At 43.3% G+C, this 15,723-nt stretch overlaps 1 protein-coding gene across 1 annotated transcript in view; it reads left to right on the top strand.

Moving 5' to 3' along the window:
- The window catches only part of LOC115541661 (peroxisome proliferator-activated receptor alpha), a 106,021-nt gene that overhangs the window by 44,057 nt on the left and 46,241 nt on the right, over window positions 1–15,723 (top strand). Inside the window, exons 2-3 of the mRNA XM_030353486.1 lie at window positions 8,913–9,175; window positions 11,209–11,375. Of these exons, the coding sequence (XP_030209346.1) occupies window positions 8,977–9,175; window positions 11,209–11,375 (366 nt within the window). The 5' untranslated portion in view covers window positions 8,913–8,976. The remainder of the gene's footprint in view (window positions 1–8,912; window positions 9,176–11,208; window positions 11,376–15,723) is intronic.

Here is a 15,723-nt window from a genome sequence, read left to right as displayed (position 1 = left end):
TTTGATACATTTTATTTGTGCCCACGGCATGCGTTAGTGGCGCCGCACAGAAAATGTATACATTTGCTTCAGAAAACTTTGTTTGTGTGTGTATATGCAAACTCGAGTTTGCCTGTCCACCAACCGAGTTCATTTGTAACGAGAAGTACTCGAGTAATCGTTTCCTCACGCCCATCCCTAGTTGTTATTAATTCAATTTGCACAGACAAATTGTGCACAAGACGCGCTATCATTATGTTCAGTGATTCTTTTCAGTGATTTATGTTCAAAATAATGGTGCCTCTTAACAGTATAACCCAAGCATTACGTAGCCAACCATTGCAGCCATAGTACATAAATGAATGGAAAGCAAAACGTCTTTCTTGAAAGCTAGACTATGTAACGTGTTGTCCGCTGTAGCTGGACATCCTGGCCGAGCTTGTGAGGGAAGAATTGAAACTGTATCCTTACAAAATGTACAGAACATTTTCATGTTCTTAGCATCATAAACTAGCCACCCGAAATCCTTCAACCAGTCGGGGGTTGAATTTGTAGACTTTATCGACTACAGTAACAGCATTAACTTTCTCCACGCAGTCTATTCATAATATTGTAATGACCACGGAAGAGGCAGTGAATGAAGTATTCATTAGACAGCGATTTAGATACCTAATAAACTAGGGGTGGGTATTGCCAAAGAAGTCACGATTCGATTCGTATCACGATTCACATGCCACGATGCGATTCTATCGCGATACTTGAATTATTGCGATGCATTGCGAATTTTCACTGAACACTGTTAAAAAAAAATTAAGCCATTACCAGTGGCTGACTGGCTGTGTATGATCTGGATAGTGTGTTCAATTGATAACTCAAAGCAACTCAATTCATACATAGCTGTATTTATTGAAACGACTATTACTGGATACACTGACAAGAAGTGCTAAGGATCTATAAAACTTAAAATAACAAAATAAGGATAATCAGTGCCGTTTACATGGCCTCAGTGGTCCTTTAAACCAATGAAATGAAAACATTCAAACATTTCCCCTTTTGGAAGTAGCTGCCATTATAACAACAATATTATTTCATAAACATAAGAGGACAAACTGATGCCACAAAAAGTGAATAGGCTTTATAAAACTATATAAAAAAAATATATATATATTTTTTTTCTTTTTAATTATTCATTTTTTTAAATTAATAATCGATTCTTGGCGTCAACAATCGATGCAGTAGATCGTGAAAATTAGAATCGCGATGCATCGTCATGACGATTATTTGGCACACCCCTATAATAAACCGTGGAACACACAAGACTGGTAACCATAGCAACGTAGGTAAACAAACCCCGCTAAACCCTCCCGTAGCGCCTCTGTCACGTTAAAATTGTACCGGGGGCGAAAATTGTACCGGCTTACGTCATCAGTTGTCCGTTGCCAGGCAACGGACAACAGATTACGTAAGGGGTTGTCCATTGCCAGGCAGGTTTCAATCGCGCTCATGTTGCCGAAGACGAAATAATATAATACAGATAACGGATCGCTAGATAACTCTTGTTTTTACTTTATATTTGTATTGCATTTAATTGTTTAATCGAATTTAGCTAGTAAACTGAGTGTTTAATGCATATCATAGTCCAGCTAGCTTGTGTTAATTTAATTTCGTTAATTAAATTTAGAGAATAGATTAGGTAATAGATAGATAGATAGATAGATAGATAGATAGATAGATAGATGGGTAGATAGATGGGTAGATAGGTGAGCAGGCATTTACTAACTGGTAAACAGGGCTTGAAAACGAAATTATTTTTCAATCGTTCCGCTCCGAACGGAACCGGTATATTTAACGTTCTCGTTCTTGCGTTCCGCCACCAACATATCGTTCCTGAACCGGTTCGGAACGTGAAATAACGTTCGTTCTTAACATTCCGGCAGTGTTATTGGGCCTAGTCTATTTTTGTGGTCAATAAAAGGGTGACCAGATGTGTCGCTTTGTGCGGACACATCCCGCACAAAGCGACACATAAGCACTTTATTATTTATTTCATGTTTTTATTTGAAGCGCTAAAAACAGTGCAATGTTGTGATGTTTTAATAAATGTAGTCTTCTATCTGATTAAATTGTAAGAATTGTATTCGTTCGCACTTATTTGACACTTGTTCTGATGATTTAAATAGCTTAAAGTGTAAAAACGGAATTCATGAAAATTAAAATGGAAAAAATTGAAATTGGAAAAAAAAAAAATCGGAACTTGGAAAAAAAAATATCGGATTTCATAGGGCCCTACTAATGACCTCCTCCATCTCTCCGCTGCCAACCCCTCTTCAGTCACTGAATCTGTGGTTCTCTACAATTCATCACTCAGCTCCCTCCTGGACCGCCATGCCCAGTCAAGCCCAGAACCGTCACCTTCACATGGTCAGCCCCCTGGTACACCAGTGAGCTACAACTACTGAAGAGAACGGGGTGTGTTTTTGAACGGTGTTTCATGGACTCGGGACCGGGAACATCAGAAGGCCTACAGCAAGTCCCTCACTGACACACGGTCCCGGTTCTACTCCCACATAATCAACAATAGCCGTGGTAACTCAAAGCAGCTTTTCTCAACCATAAATCATCTCCTCAAACCTCAGACCCCCTACACTCAGACAACACATAGGAAGGGTGCAGCAGCTTCATCTCCTTCAAATCGAAAGTAGACAACACCCGCCCCTCCGCCCTGCCCTCTCTCTAGCCCCCCAGCCTCCCCACCCTCCCCTCTCTCCAGCCTGCCTGCTCTCTCTTCTCCCCAGCCCCATTTCCCCTCCTGCATCTCCATTCACATCCGCCAACCCTCCGTCCGGGACTACTCTGCACCTCTGCTGTTTCACCAACATCACTCAGCATGAGATTGAAGACATCCTAAGGATGATGAAGCCCTCCACCTGTGACCTGGACCAATTTCCCTCAACCCTGATAAAAAGTCACTCCTCTGCAATTAGTCACCAAAATCATCAATCAGTCTCTCCGGTTCAGCCATGTCCCCACGTCTCTGAAAACTGCTGTCATCAAGCCATTACTCAAAAAGCCCAGCCTTGACCCCGAAGCACCTGCCAACTACCGCCCCATCTCCAACCTCCCTTTCCTATCAAAGCTGTTGGGAAAGGTCGTTTCTGCCCAACTCCACAACCACCTCATAACAAAGTTCCAGTCTGGTTTCCGCTCTGGCCACAGTACGGAAACGGCCCTGGTCAGGGTCACCAATGACCTGCTGATGACTGCTGGCTCTCCATCACTTCTCATCCTTCCCGACCTCACTGCAGCATTTGACACCGTCGACCCCCATATCCTTCTACACCGCCTTCACCACTCCATCGGACTCTCTAACACTACCCTGGCATGGTTCACTTCATATCTCTCGGACAAAACAGAATATGTATCCCTGGGTGGTGCTATTTCGTACACGCACTCTCACTTGTGGTGTCCCTCAAGGATCAGTCCTTGGCCCCACCCTCTTCACGCTAAACATGTTCCCCCTTGGTCGTGTCATCAGCCGGCATGGAATATCTTTCCACTGCTACGCTGATGACACTGAACTCTACGTAAAAACGAACCCAACCCCTCTCCAGCCCTATCCACACTTTCCACCTGCCTGGAGGCGATAAAGTTGAGGATGGCGGCTAACATCCTGCAGCACAATGGCTCAAAAACGGAAGCCATTCTTGTTGGCACTCCACACGAGACCCGGTCATCCACTATCACCAGCATCAGCTTCTCCGGCCACGACATCCACCACTCCTCCTTAGTCACTAACTTCAGTGTCAGAATGGTCCGTCACCTGACCTTTGAGACCCACATTCAACATCTTTGCAAAACCTCCTCCTTCCACCTCAGGAACATTGCAAAACTCCGCCCCATACTCACTCTCCCCGATTCTGAAAAACTTGTCCACGCCTTTGTCTCCTCCAGGCTGGACTACTGCAACACACTCCTCATCAGGATCCCCAGCAAGAATATTCAGCGGCTGCAGTACATCCAGAATTGTGCTGCCAGGATCCAGATGGGGGTGCCGAAGTACCGCCACATCACACCCATCCTCAAACCCTCCACTGGCTTCCCGTCCAGTACAGGATTGAATTCAAGATTTTCCTTCTGTCCCACCAGTGCCTCCATGGCACTGCCCCCCTATACCTCAAAGAACTCATCACCCCCCATTCCTCCTCACGCCATCTCCGCTCTGGACAGGCCAACATCCTCCAGCTTCCAAGGACAACGCTCCGAATTATGGGCGATCGCGCCTTCTGCTCAGCTGCACCCACTGTGCGACTGTGGATTCTTTTAAAGGTCCCATGACATGAAAATCTCACTTAATGAGGTTTTCTAACGTAAATATGAGTTCCCCTAGCCTGCCTATGGTCCCCCAATGGCTAAAACTTGCGTTTGGTGTAAAACGAGCACTAGCTGTTCTGCTCGCCTTTGAAAAAACAGAGGCTCAAGTGCGCTGATTTGGAATGTCTGTATTCATGACGTCATCAGGAATCTCAGCTCCTCCCCTTACTCTGCCTGGCCCGCCCGGAGACGTTGGCCAGCCAATGAGACTCGACTGTGTGTGTGTGTGTGTGTGTGTGTGTGTGTGTGTGTGTGTGTGTGTGTGTGTGTGTGTGTGTGTGTGTGCACACACTGTAACGCAAGTGTTTCTTGTCGGTTCTTTGACGTGTCTTGTATTTCCACAACGAGACTGTTGTGGGGGTTATCTGAGCCATGGTTGAGAAGGAATTGGGGGAAAGGAACTTTGGCTTTGACTGGCTGAAGTACATGAACTGCAACATGCCGCCGGTTGCCGCGAGGCACCATCGCCCGGCAGCGGGCAGCTGGCAGCAGGCAGCGCCCGGTTCAGTCGACTTCAGGTTGATGTGAAAGTGGAAGAACCAGAGACGTCGCAGAACCCGACAAAGTCGTTTGTGATTCATAATATCGTCTGGAGGCGCACACAGCTTTTGGCCGTGATAATATGTATTAAATGATAAATAAGATTTCTATGTATTATATGATATTATTTCGATATAGAGCTCCAGGACTGTAACGCAAGTGTTGTACACTTCCTTATTATTTGGATAACCGTTCTGCTTTTGGCGTTATGGCGCATAACACGTCGGACTCTCGTCTCTGGTATTTCTACAACAAGACTCGTATTGGGGGTTATCTCAGCCATGGTTGAGAAGGAATTGGGGGAAAGGAACTTGGGCTTTGACTGGCTGAAGTACATGAACTGCGTCATGGAGGAGAAAGGGATTGTTGGCGGCGAATGTCTCCAGCTTGAGACCCGCTGAGGGACCACCGCGGGAGGCGGAGGTGCCTAAGCGCTGCCCGGCAACGATCCCTTTCTCCTCCTTGTCGCGGTTCAGTCTACTTCACATTGATGAGGACGTTGAATAACCAGGAACGTCGGAGAACCCAACGCGGTCGTTTGAGATTCATACTATCGGCTCACACAGCTTTTGGCCATTATAATATATATTATATGATATAGATATCTATGTAGGCTATATGATAATATTTAGATATAGAGCTCCAGGACTCCCGTGTGTTCTAGAATATTTACTAGAGCTGTCAGTTAAACGCGTTATTAACGGCGTTAACGCAAACCAATTTTAACGGCGTTAAAAAAAAAATTGTATCGTCCTGTTTTGATCAGTACATGCCAATGTTGATATCAATAAAAAAACATTTGCACAAGGCAAGCCGATGCACTTCACCATGTTGATAAGATAATTAAAATGAGAAGAATTATGGGACAAAAAAATCAAGGGATATTTAGCATAGAAAAATAATTTGTGATTAAACGCGATTAATCGTGAGTTAACTATGACATTAATACAATTAAATATTTTAATCGCTTGACAGCTTTAATATTTACAGAACACGGCTAAAGGCTGTGTGCGCCTCGCCATTGCGATACATCCACTGTAAACAGAGCGCATGGTACCGTGGCTGCAAGCTGCTCAGGGCCACACCCCCACCCTCCTCCTTGACCCGCCTCGCTCCTCCTCATTTGCATTATAGCTACAGACACCAAAACAGCGCATTTGGGGGAAGCTCAATGTGCGACTGGCTCGGAGTGGCTGTAACTCTGCACCACGGCTGAATTTCGGGAACGTCTTTGAATACTGTGTTAGTTGCCCACTAATACCTATATTAAAGAATACATAAAATAGCATGTCATGGGACCTTTAAAAAAATTCAGATTTTCGTTTTAATCAAATTAGTCTTTTATGTTGTTTTTATCTTTTAACATGTGCATTGTAGCACTTTGAGGTCATTCAGTTGATGCGTTATAAATAAAATGTATATAATATATCACGGCCAAATGCTGTGTGCGCCTCCAGATGTTATTATGAATCTTAAAAGACTGCGTTGGGTTCTCCGATGTCTCTCCACATCAATCGAAATACAGATTGAACCGCGACATGGAGGAGAAAGGGATTGTTGCTGTTTGTGGACTCCCGAACTCCCGCCGGAGCTCCAACCAGAGCTCCCGCCAGAGATCTACCGCCGGAAGTTTCAAGACTCCGCTCCGGCGGAAGTCCGGGAGCTCAGCTCCAGGAGACCGGCGGGAGTCCGCGAGTCCGCAAGCAAAAAAGATACCTTACCCATGTCGCTGTTCAATCTGGACTTTGGGGAGTCAAAGCCAAAGTTCCTTTCCCCCAATTCCTTCTCAACCATGGCCGAGATAACCACCACTACGAGTCTTTACTTGTTGTGGAAGCACCGGAGATGTCTGAGAACCATATCTAAAAGCTATCTATTCCTTTTTTTGCAAAACTGACAATGCCACAATTCTTAAGCGAGAATTTAACCGTGGATGGCGGATTGAACGGTTACATTTTATATTGAGTATTGCAACATCCGTAGTCAACACCCATGCACACATTATTGGTCAAATCGATGTAATTGTCGTCTATGTAAAAAAAAAAATCGATGACAATAAAAGGTATCGACAGATACTGTGTGAATAGCTATTACAATAGACTAAGTATGCCTATAGGTATCCTTGATAAACCCCCCACCTCCTCTATAATGACGAGAGTGCTAAATGATGACGTGACCAACAGTCCATGACTGGCAGTGATGACTTAGTGGGAAGGGACTGCTTGGCTCGTAGCTTGCTGGGTGATGACTCCACCGCCACACCCCTACACTGCAGATATCAATCATACAGTACACATACCTTAATCAGAGAGGTTGTTAACAGAGGTTGCATACATATTTGATTGTTTATAACAAGTTATTACATAATATTGCCAAACTCCGGCCTACACTCACCCTGGCAGATGCAGAGAAGCTCGTCCATGCCTTTGTCTCCTCCAGGTTGGATTTCTGCAATGCACTCCTCAACGGGATCTCTAGCAAGAGCATCCAGAAGCTCCAGTACATACAAAACAGCGCTGCCAGGATCCTGATGAGGGTGCACAAATATTCACATCACCCCAATCCTCAAATCCCTTCACTGGCTCCCTGTCACATTCAGAATTAAATACAATGTCTCCCTCCTCACCCACCAGTGCATCCACGGACATGATCCCCCTACCTCCAGGAGCTCCTCAACCCCCAGACCACCTCATGCACCCTTCGCTCTACATCAACACACACCCTCAGACTGACTAAGACCAAGCTCCGCACTGTGGGCGATCTGGCTTTCTCCGCTGCTGCCCCAAGACTATGGAACGCCCTCCCTGACCACCTGAAGGCCCCACAGACTACAGCTTTTTTTAAACGAAACCTTAAGACTTATATTTTTAAAAAAGCGTTTTGCTAATTTCTCTTTTGCAGTACATGCATTATATGTTTTAACAACCCTTTATATTATTTTTTGTCTTTGAAACTCTGCAGCACATTGATATTTTCAAATGTAAAGTGCTCTACAAATAAAAAGTATTATTTATTATTATTATTAATATTACTACATCTGTATATCCCATATTTTAGATGGGCAGGCTAATGATAACATGACGCTGACATTAGTTGACCTTGGATTTTCTAAATTCTAAATTTAAATTCTGAAAAGGTTCCATTGGTAAGAACACGTTTCTTTTTTTAAATGCTTAAATAGGCAAAACTACAATATCACAAGTAAGTGCTGTGTCCTATTCGGTTACGGGAGAGCTTCAATGTAATGCTGGTCACAGAGCATACGAGCCACAGAGCACTTAGTAGAAAGACGACATGTGTCAGAAGATTCCAGTTCAGGTCTTGTTCTGTGTGATGCATGGCGCCTTCCTTTTAACCTTCAACTGAGACAGCCTAACCAGGCAGCATAACCTAACTACACAAAACATTTTGGAATTAAGTATATTGTCTATGGGTAGCTAGCTGGATGCAATAACTAAGTGAAAGAAACAGCAGTGTTTGAATAACAGCCTTCTTTGTTTATTGTGATAACGAAGCAGACAACTTATGTTGGTCTGCTTCGTGAGGACCAGGTAGAGAAAAAGAAAACAAATCGTTGATTGAGGCGTTTAAGTGAATGGATTCCGAAGCGCTGCGTTTATCACTAAGTTGGGAGCTGGTTCTCAGCATGCTTCCTCTGAATGTTTCCAAACTAATACGTAATTAGTGTGTTTCCTATACTTGCAGTTGTAATGAAGCATTGGCCATACACTGCCATGTTGCCTATGTTTGCCACCTATTAAGGAAATTATTGAACTTGAAACAAAGCCATGATTTGTAACCTTCATCTGCTATCTAATACTATTTATTTGAAATACCTTGTGCACATTAGATAAGTGTCTGGTTATTGACTGAAATGGTTAAAATTCTAATGAAAATCGGTCAATTAAGATAACTGAAATGTTTTTTCCTGTCGCACTTGCCTGCAATGGAAGTTGACCCAATCTTATTATAGGAAGCAATTCTCAAGCATTGCAAATGGCTTACTGTGTGTCCATCAACAGGTATGCCGATGCATCCAGTTAGCTGACGTGTGCAGGCACCCCCAGGGTCCTTGTGCCCCCCTCTATGATGGTGGACATCCCAGGGGAGGCGCACAGCCCGGCTGCCCGCCTCAGGTTCTCCATGCTGGGCAGCCCTCTTTACGGAGACCTGCTGGATGACCTAGAGGACATATCACGCTCCATCAGCAATGATACACTGGGTTCACTGGACCTCCCAGACCTTCAGAGCACTGGGCCAGGCTCGGAGAGAACCGTCATACTGGGTGAGGCGACACAACCTTTCTCCTATGCCTTGGAAAATGGTCTAAAGATCTAAACGTGTCTGTAGGGTAATCAACACGTCAGGACTCCAATCAGTTCATCAAATCTACTTTTATTTTGAACAATTGCCATGTGCATTCAACTTTCATGTGATCAACGATTTGCCTAGAAGTTTTGTTTTAGCCATTTATCAGACCAGGGTAATGGTTTTTTTCTAGTTTGCATGACAATCCGCGAGGTGCTTCAACCAGGATGCACACATTTAAAAATAATTAAATGGTTGGACACATGAAGTGAAGAGTTAAACAAATAGCTAAATGGTTAAAGTTTTATTAAATTTAAGATAATATATAGAATAGATGAGCTATTACAGCTGACAGTATGAAATGGTTGAATCAAGTGTGTGCGCTTCTGCAATGCATGCGTGTGTGTCATCACTTGTAGTAACCAGGAAGCGTTATTGACGTACATCTAGTTCGAGATAAGCTCACAAAACGATAAGGCTTGTACGGTTGGAGTCTCTTTCATATGGCGTTTAGTTTGTGTAGATAATATTATGACGTGAAAAAGATTGTTTACGTATGCATTTAGCTTCTATCGGGAGTACATCGGATATGTAAGAAGCAGCTAGCCTCTAGCTATATAAATGGGTCTCCCAACAAACAAACGCCGATTTGTAATAATCATGTTTCCCATTGATTAATCATTTTTAATTGATTGGACGTCCGAAATGGTTGGCTTTTGTGATTGCCAAGCTAGTTGCTATCACAACAGCTGTGATCCGCTCTAGCCGAGGTTGGTGCGTGTGATGTGATGGCGCACCTCCTCGGCAATAGCCGAGGAGAGCCATGCAATAGCCAGGTCCAGGCTGTTGCACTTTTTTCTTCAAGGTTGAAATACAGCCACACTGCTGAAATGGTTTTTCAACCGGTAGCTCTCTTGCGGTAGCTCTCATGCGCCTAATTGACAACTAACTGTTGTTATCACGTGACACGCTGCGCAGATCGGATCATCTTTCTTTCTCCCCTCCGATATCTGATCCAGCGTAATGGGCCAATATCGGAACGATACCGATGCCGTGGATCGGCCATTATCCTAGACGGTTGTCAATTACAGGTGACCGCTGTATTTTGTTGTGGCCTGTTCCGAATGTTTTTCCACCTTTTCGTCATCCGCATGCATACAATGACACAAATGATATTGATGTGCAAGTACAGTGAATTGCTTGCTGTATACATAAGCAGCCACACTTCTACAATGTTCACTTCACAGCCGTTCATTATTTTATCTCGCGCTTGGAATGGTGAATGCTTTGAAAGGGTTCTTGCACAAGCTTTGACGTGAACACGAATGCAAACAGAGCAAAACAAATCCTTGATATAACTACTTTGAATCCTACTTTCTCCTGCAACTTTAGGTAGAATTTAGGTAGAACAATCAATCATATGACACGTTGTGTAGAATCATAGTTGATTCAAACCACAACTTTCAGATTGCAGGAAAATCTGCCAATGCATCTTTAAATAAATAGCTTAGCAAGTTGGATTTCAAAATCTACCTTAGACGATCTAAGACTTTATAACGATCTAAGACTTTATGACGATCTAAGAATCTAAGACTTTATGACTATCTAAGACTTGCCTAACAAAACATTGTCACCTTTAAGCTGGGGTCATGACCTTAAAGGGGACATATTATAACACCAGGTTTGAGTGTGATTAGCCTTACAAGCCGTTTCGAAAATCTGCCCCTTATGACATCACAAGTGGGCGTGTCCACCTAGATGTGTGCTGGATAGATCAGTCTAGCAGCCTACCCAGTGGACTGAAGTAAACGTGGCTCATCTATCCAGCACAGATCTAGGTGTACACGCCCACTAATGATGTCAGAAGGGGCAGATTTTCATGTGTAATATGTCCCCTTTAACCATTGACCTGGGCAGTGGCCTGCATTGTGCCAGTGCTATGTATATTTGTGGCATCATTGGTAATACCCCTTTCTCTCTCTCTCTTCTTCCTCTTCTTGGGTGGTGCAGACAGCCTGACCCCTGCCTCCAGTCCGTCCTCTGTATCCAACAGTGTGAATCCCGGTGGCGAGGAAATGCCCTGCCCCCTGACTCCTCCCCCTGTCCTCCAGTGCAGAGTGTGCTCTGACAAGGCGTCGGGCTTCCACTATGGGGTGCACGCCTGCGAGGGCTGCAAGGTGAGACCCAGACCCAGACAGATCTAGAGATTTTAGTGCTCCGTGCTCCAGCCGAGCAGTATCTGGAATTGAACCTCCTCATTTTTTAAGTTACATTGTCATTTCAATCGGGTGATCGAATAGCTCTGTGTTTGCATTTTGGCTAAAAGTGCATTTGGCCTTTCAGTTTTCTTTATCTGCTATAACCATTATCTTATTAAGCATGTTTGCGTAAATTTGTTCCTTCCCCTCGGGCAAATGATGGGGGAAGCCAGGCAATGTGATGTCAATGTCAAATTGCTTTGTGTCATATATTTAGGGGTAGGCTAGGCGTTTTTATTCATATTAGTTCAAATTAATAACCAAACATAATTTTATGATTAATTATTAGTTACAAAAATAAAGACATTCAATATTGTATGATATTATGTATTGTGTGACCCAACACATACATACAACTGCATATACATGTACAGTGATGTTGCTAGGTACGCGTCCTGCGTCCCTGACGCATTAAAATCTGAAAGGACGCACTAAACTCACTATCCATGCGTCCCGGGGACGCATCTCATTTTCCCCATGAAAAACGATACATTGTGAACATTAAACAACTCGTGTTTAATCACAGTAACTGGCCAAAGAAACCTTCTTGTGAGCAGATCGGACAAGCGCTGTTTCAACCCTCTGCGCATCTACTTGGCGCAGACGTGTTCCCCTGTACAAAGTATCGCGACATGCTAATTTAGCCGCTACCAAAACAACTAGCTCGTCACCGCTGATTTCAATTAAAAATACGAACTTCATAGTAAATAAACCCACGTTTCCACTGCTCGATGCTGTGCTCATTCGTGTCGAATGAGCAAATCAAACAGGATTTTTTTGCAATCCTTCTGATTGAATATATGTACATTTATGACAAAATCGTGAGGACTAGGCTTGTGACACACACACACACACACACACAAATGTGGCGCTCGCGCGGTAATAGCTCATTGGTGCCACCTAGTGATCATTATGTGCAAATGCACAGCCTCTCATTAAAATGACTTAGGGGTCATTTGACCCCTCTTGCGGCGCTAGGAGTAGGTAAAAATGGCCCGGCGTTTCTAGTGTTAAACATGAACGGTTGAGTACTCCAGCTCTAACCATATCATACCACCATCAAGGAGTTTAACACTATTAATTTAATTTAAGAAATAGAATAATAATAAAAAAGAAACACATTTTTTAAACTGGGGAGTCGACTCGGGACCCATTGAATTTCTCAGGGACCCACCCAACTCGCCACCTGTGGGTCCCGGGGACTCACTACATTGAAAACCTATCAACATCACTGCATGTACATCACTTTCATGTGGGTGCTTCAAATGTAGTGGTTGGGAGGGTAGAAGGTGTGTGTTTGTCTGTTAGGGTTTCTCCAGGTCGCACACTAGACGAGCCAGGGGGTCCCACATCGGGCATAGTTTCGTCGTAGGAACACACCTAAAACGCACACACAAACACACCTCAGAAGATATGATTTTAGGTCTGGTGTTTGATATGAGTGGTAATGGATTAGCTTTGAGCAATGCTGGAGGCTGTATGGCCGCGTTGTGAGTGGTCTCTGAGCTTCTTGGAAACACAACCTGTACCAATTAAAGGGATAAGCAGAGAAATCTCTGAATTGGTGTTTGTGTCTGTGGTTTCTGGTTTATGTAAGGTGCCTTAGAAACCAGCCAGACTGACTAGCCCCTCGAGCTGGGTGAGGCTGCACACATGCACTATATTGGGCCATTGATTGAACAGACTCAAGGACAGAGCGCTGACATGTTAGAATTCACCACCTGCTCTGTGTTTAACATCTCGCCAACTCTCAAAGAAACAGTTACAGCCACATCTATCTGTGTGTTGGTGCCGGAGGAGCCCAGTTAAGCCATCCAGGTGGCATGTGGGAAGAGCATCTGCTAGAGTCTTTCTTTAGGTGATTCGGATGAGTTGTGCATTGTCATGGAAATTCCTTTGAGATATTGATTCTAGGACAGATGATACTTCTAGTGCAAAGTTGAGCTTTGTATTAGAAGTATAGCTTTTAAAATAGTTTGAGAAAATGTACTTGGTTTATATGCATACACCAGTCTCCTCTAGCAGAGTGAGCCCGGAATACAGTTTCTTGTCTTCTTTTATTTTCTTTGAGAGTTTCACCCCCTCCACGCAATTCTATAACCTATACATCATGGGTGAAATGTTAACATAAAGGAGTTTTTCTCGTATAGATACTGCTTCCTTGTGACCGGTTCACCATGTGCAAAAGTTGAACAACAAAGGGGAACTTAATCAAACTAGTTAACAGAAAAATAAGTTTAAATGTTAAAACTAAGTTATGGATTTTACATCACAGCATTCAGAAGTGTAGTTCACTGGGTTATATATAGATATAGATATTATAAATATATTTGAGAGGGAGAGAGAGTAAGTGAGAGTATATGCTGTAGTTCAGGTGAGGTAGGGGTCAAGCTAGTGGCTCTCCTGCGTAACCTTTCCCCTAGTTGGCCTTCAGCCAAGAGGAGCCAGCAGGAGGACATTGGTTTGTTCTACAAACACTACACTACACAGTCAATGGTTCTGCTTAAAGGATTAATACAGGATAGAAAGCTCTTGGATTGTTACAAAATGTCTGACATCGATGTACAATACATTTGAAGTCTTTTTTTTTGGAAGTGTAATTGCTTTGTTTGCTGTTGGTATCAGGTTTTATACAAATGTATCTGGTGTGCCATTTTACCAACTTAACAAACGTCTGTACACATCAAATCAGTACCGAAATCGGTGGAACTGGTTTTGAAGATGTGTACAGACGTTTGAAAAGTTGTGTGGTATATAGTGGCTTCATTAGGAAAGAGATTTGGGAATGGACGTTGATGTCCCTACCAATGTCAATGGACAACTGAATCGGAAAGACTGTTTAGACGGACGGGACTAGTGGTGTCCTTGACTCATAATCATCATAGTGGTGTCTGATTCCTCCAGGCAGATCCATCGAAGCCTGATCGTCATAGTTGGGTCTGATTCCTCCAGACCCATCGTAGCCTCATCGTCATAGTGGGGTCTTATTCCTCCAGATCCATCGTAGACTCATCGTCATAGTGGGGTCTAATTTTTCAAGCCAGACCCGTCGTAGACGATGGTCGAATCACAGATGATCATGATGACTTTTACGCGGTTTAAATGCTTGAAAATAATAAATTAGCTTATCAGGGAAACAGGCAAAATGTTATTATTTAGTCATATAAATACCGTATTTTCCGCACTATAAGGCGCACCGGAGTATAAGCCGCAGCAGCTAAATTGAATGATGTGTACATATATAAGCCGCACTGGACTATAAGCCGCAGGTGTTTTAATGTTTAATTACCATTAGGGCTGGCCCGAATGCCATTTTTCTGGCTTCGAATACTCGTTGGTTTTTCCAAGCAAATATTCGAATACTCGTTCCAGAAAAAAACACCATCAAAAACAACATTAATAATCCCCATATACTCCCTGGAACCGATTTTGACAGTATCTGCATATTTTGTTGAATATTTAATAGCTTTTGAATGTTAATTAGTAGGCCTAAGTAGGTTGAAGTTCCTTAGTTTTTCCCCGTGAAAGCGAACAGCTGTTGTTCCGTTCCAAATCAGCTGTCCTCTGCCATCTCAGCCCTTACGGGAGCTTTTCAATTCATCCTGGAACGTGCATCTTTTCAGGGAATTTGTACAATAAATCCATAACAAATACCGAATATTGATTGTCTTATGTGTCCATATTATATCCATTATATTGTCCAGGTATTCCCAAGGCGCTCACGCTCTGCAGCAAGCCAGTCACAGTTGATTGGCACGGCGCTGTACAGCGAACGTGAACAAACACCTAAGCTAAGGTTAGCATTTCGTGGGAGCGTGTCTATGTTCCCCGGGTCCTATGTTCCCCGGGTCCTATATTCCCCTCTTTGTATGAGACTGGGGAACATAGGACCCTTTTTTTTTATTTATTTTTTTTTATACTTTATTTTTCGTTTTATATATGTGAACAAACAAAAGAGGGCTAGGACATGACAGTACACACATTTGGAAGCCGGTACAAAAAAGAAAAGCATAGGTGCAATACACAATACAAATATTTCTCACATTGGAATGGAGTGAAATAGAATCAGGAGTCTTTATGTTTGTAGCGATCCCATTTTTTCCAATACTCCTCTCCTTTATCCTTTTGAAGCCGCAGCACAAAAGTCAAATTCTCCATTGCCTGGATAGAGTTTATAATGTTTGTTAAGTGTCTCATGGTAGGAGGATTCTTCTGGAGCCAGCATTTAGTAATTGCTTTTTTACTTGCAACCATGAAAATCTTCAGG

The sequence above is a fragment of the Gadus morhua genome, chromosome 4 (assembly GCF_902167405.1).
Source record: "Gadus morhua chromosome 4, gadMor3.0, whole genome shotgun sequence".
Classification (NCBI taxonomy): Eukaryota; Metazoa; Chordata; class Actinopteri; order Gadiformes; family Gadidae; genus Gadus; species Gadus morhua.
The sequence above is the reverse complement of the archived record's forward strand: the minus strand, read 5'-3'. Positions and strand labels throughout refer to the sequence as shown.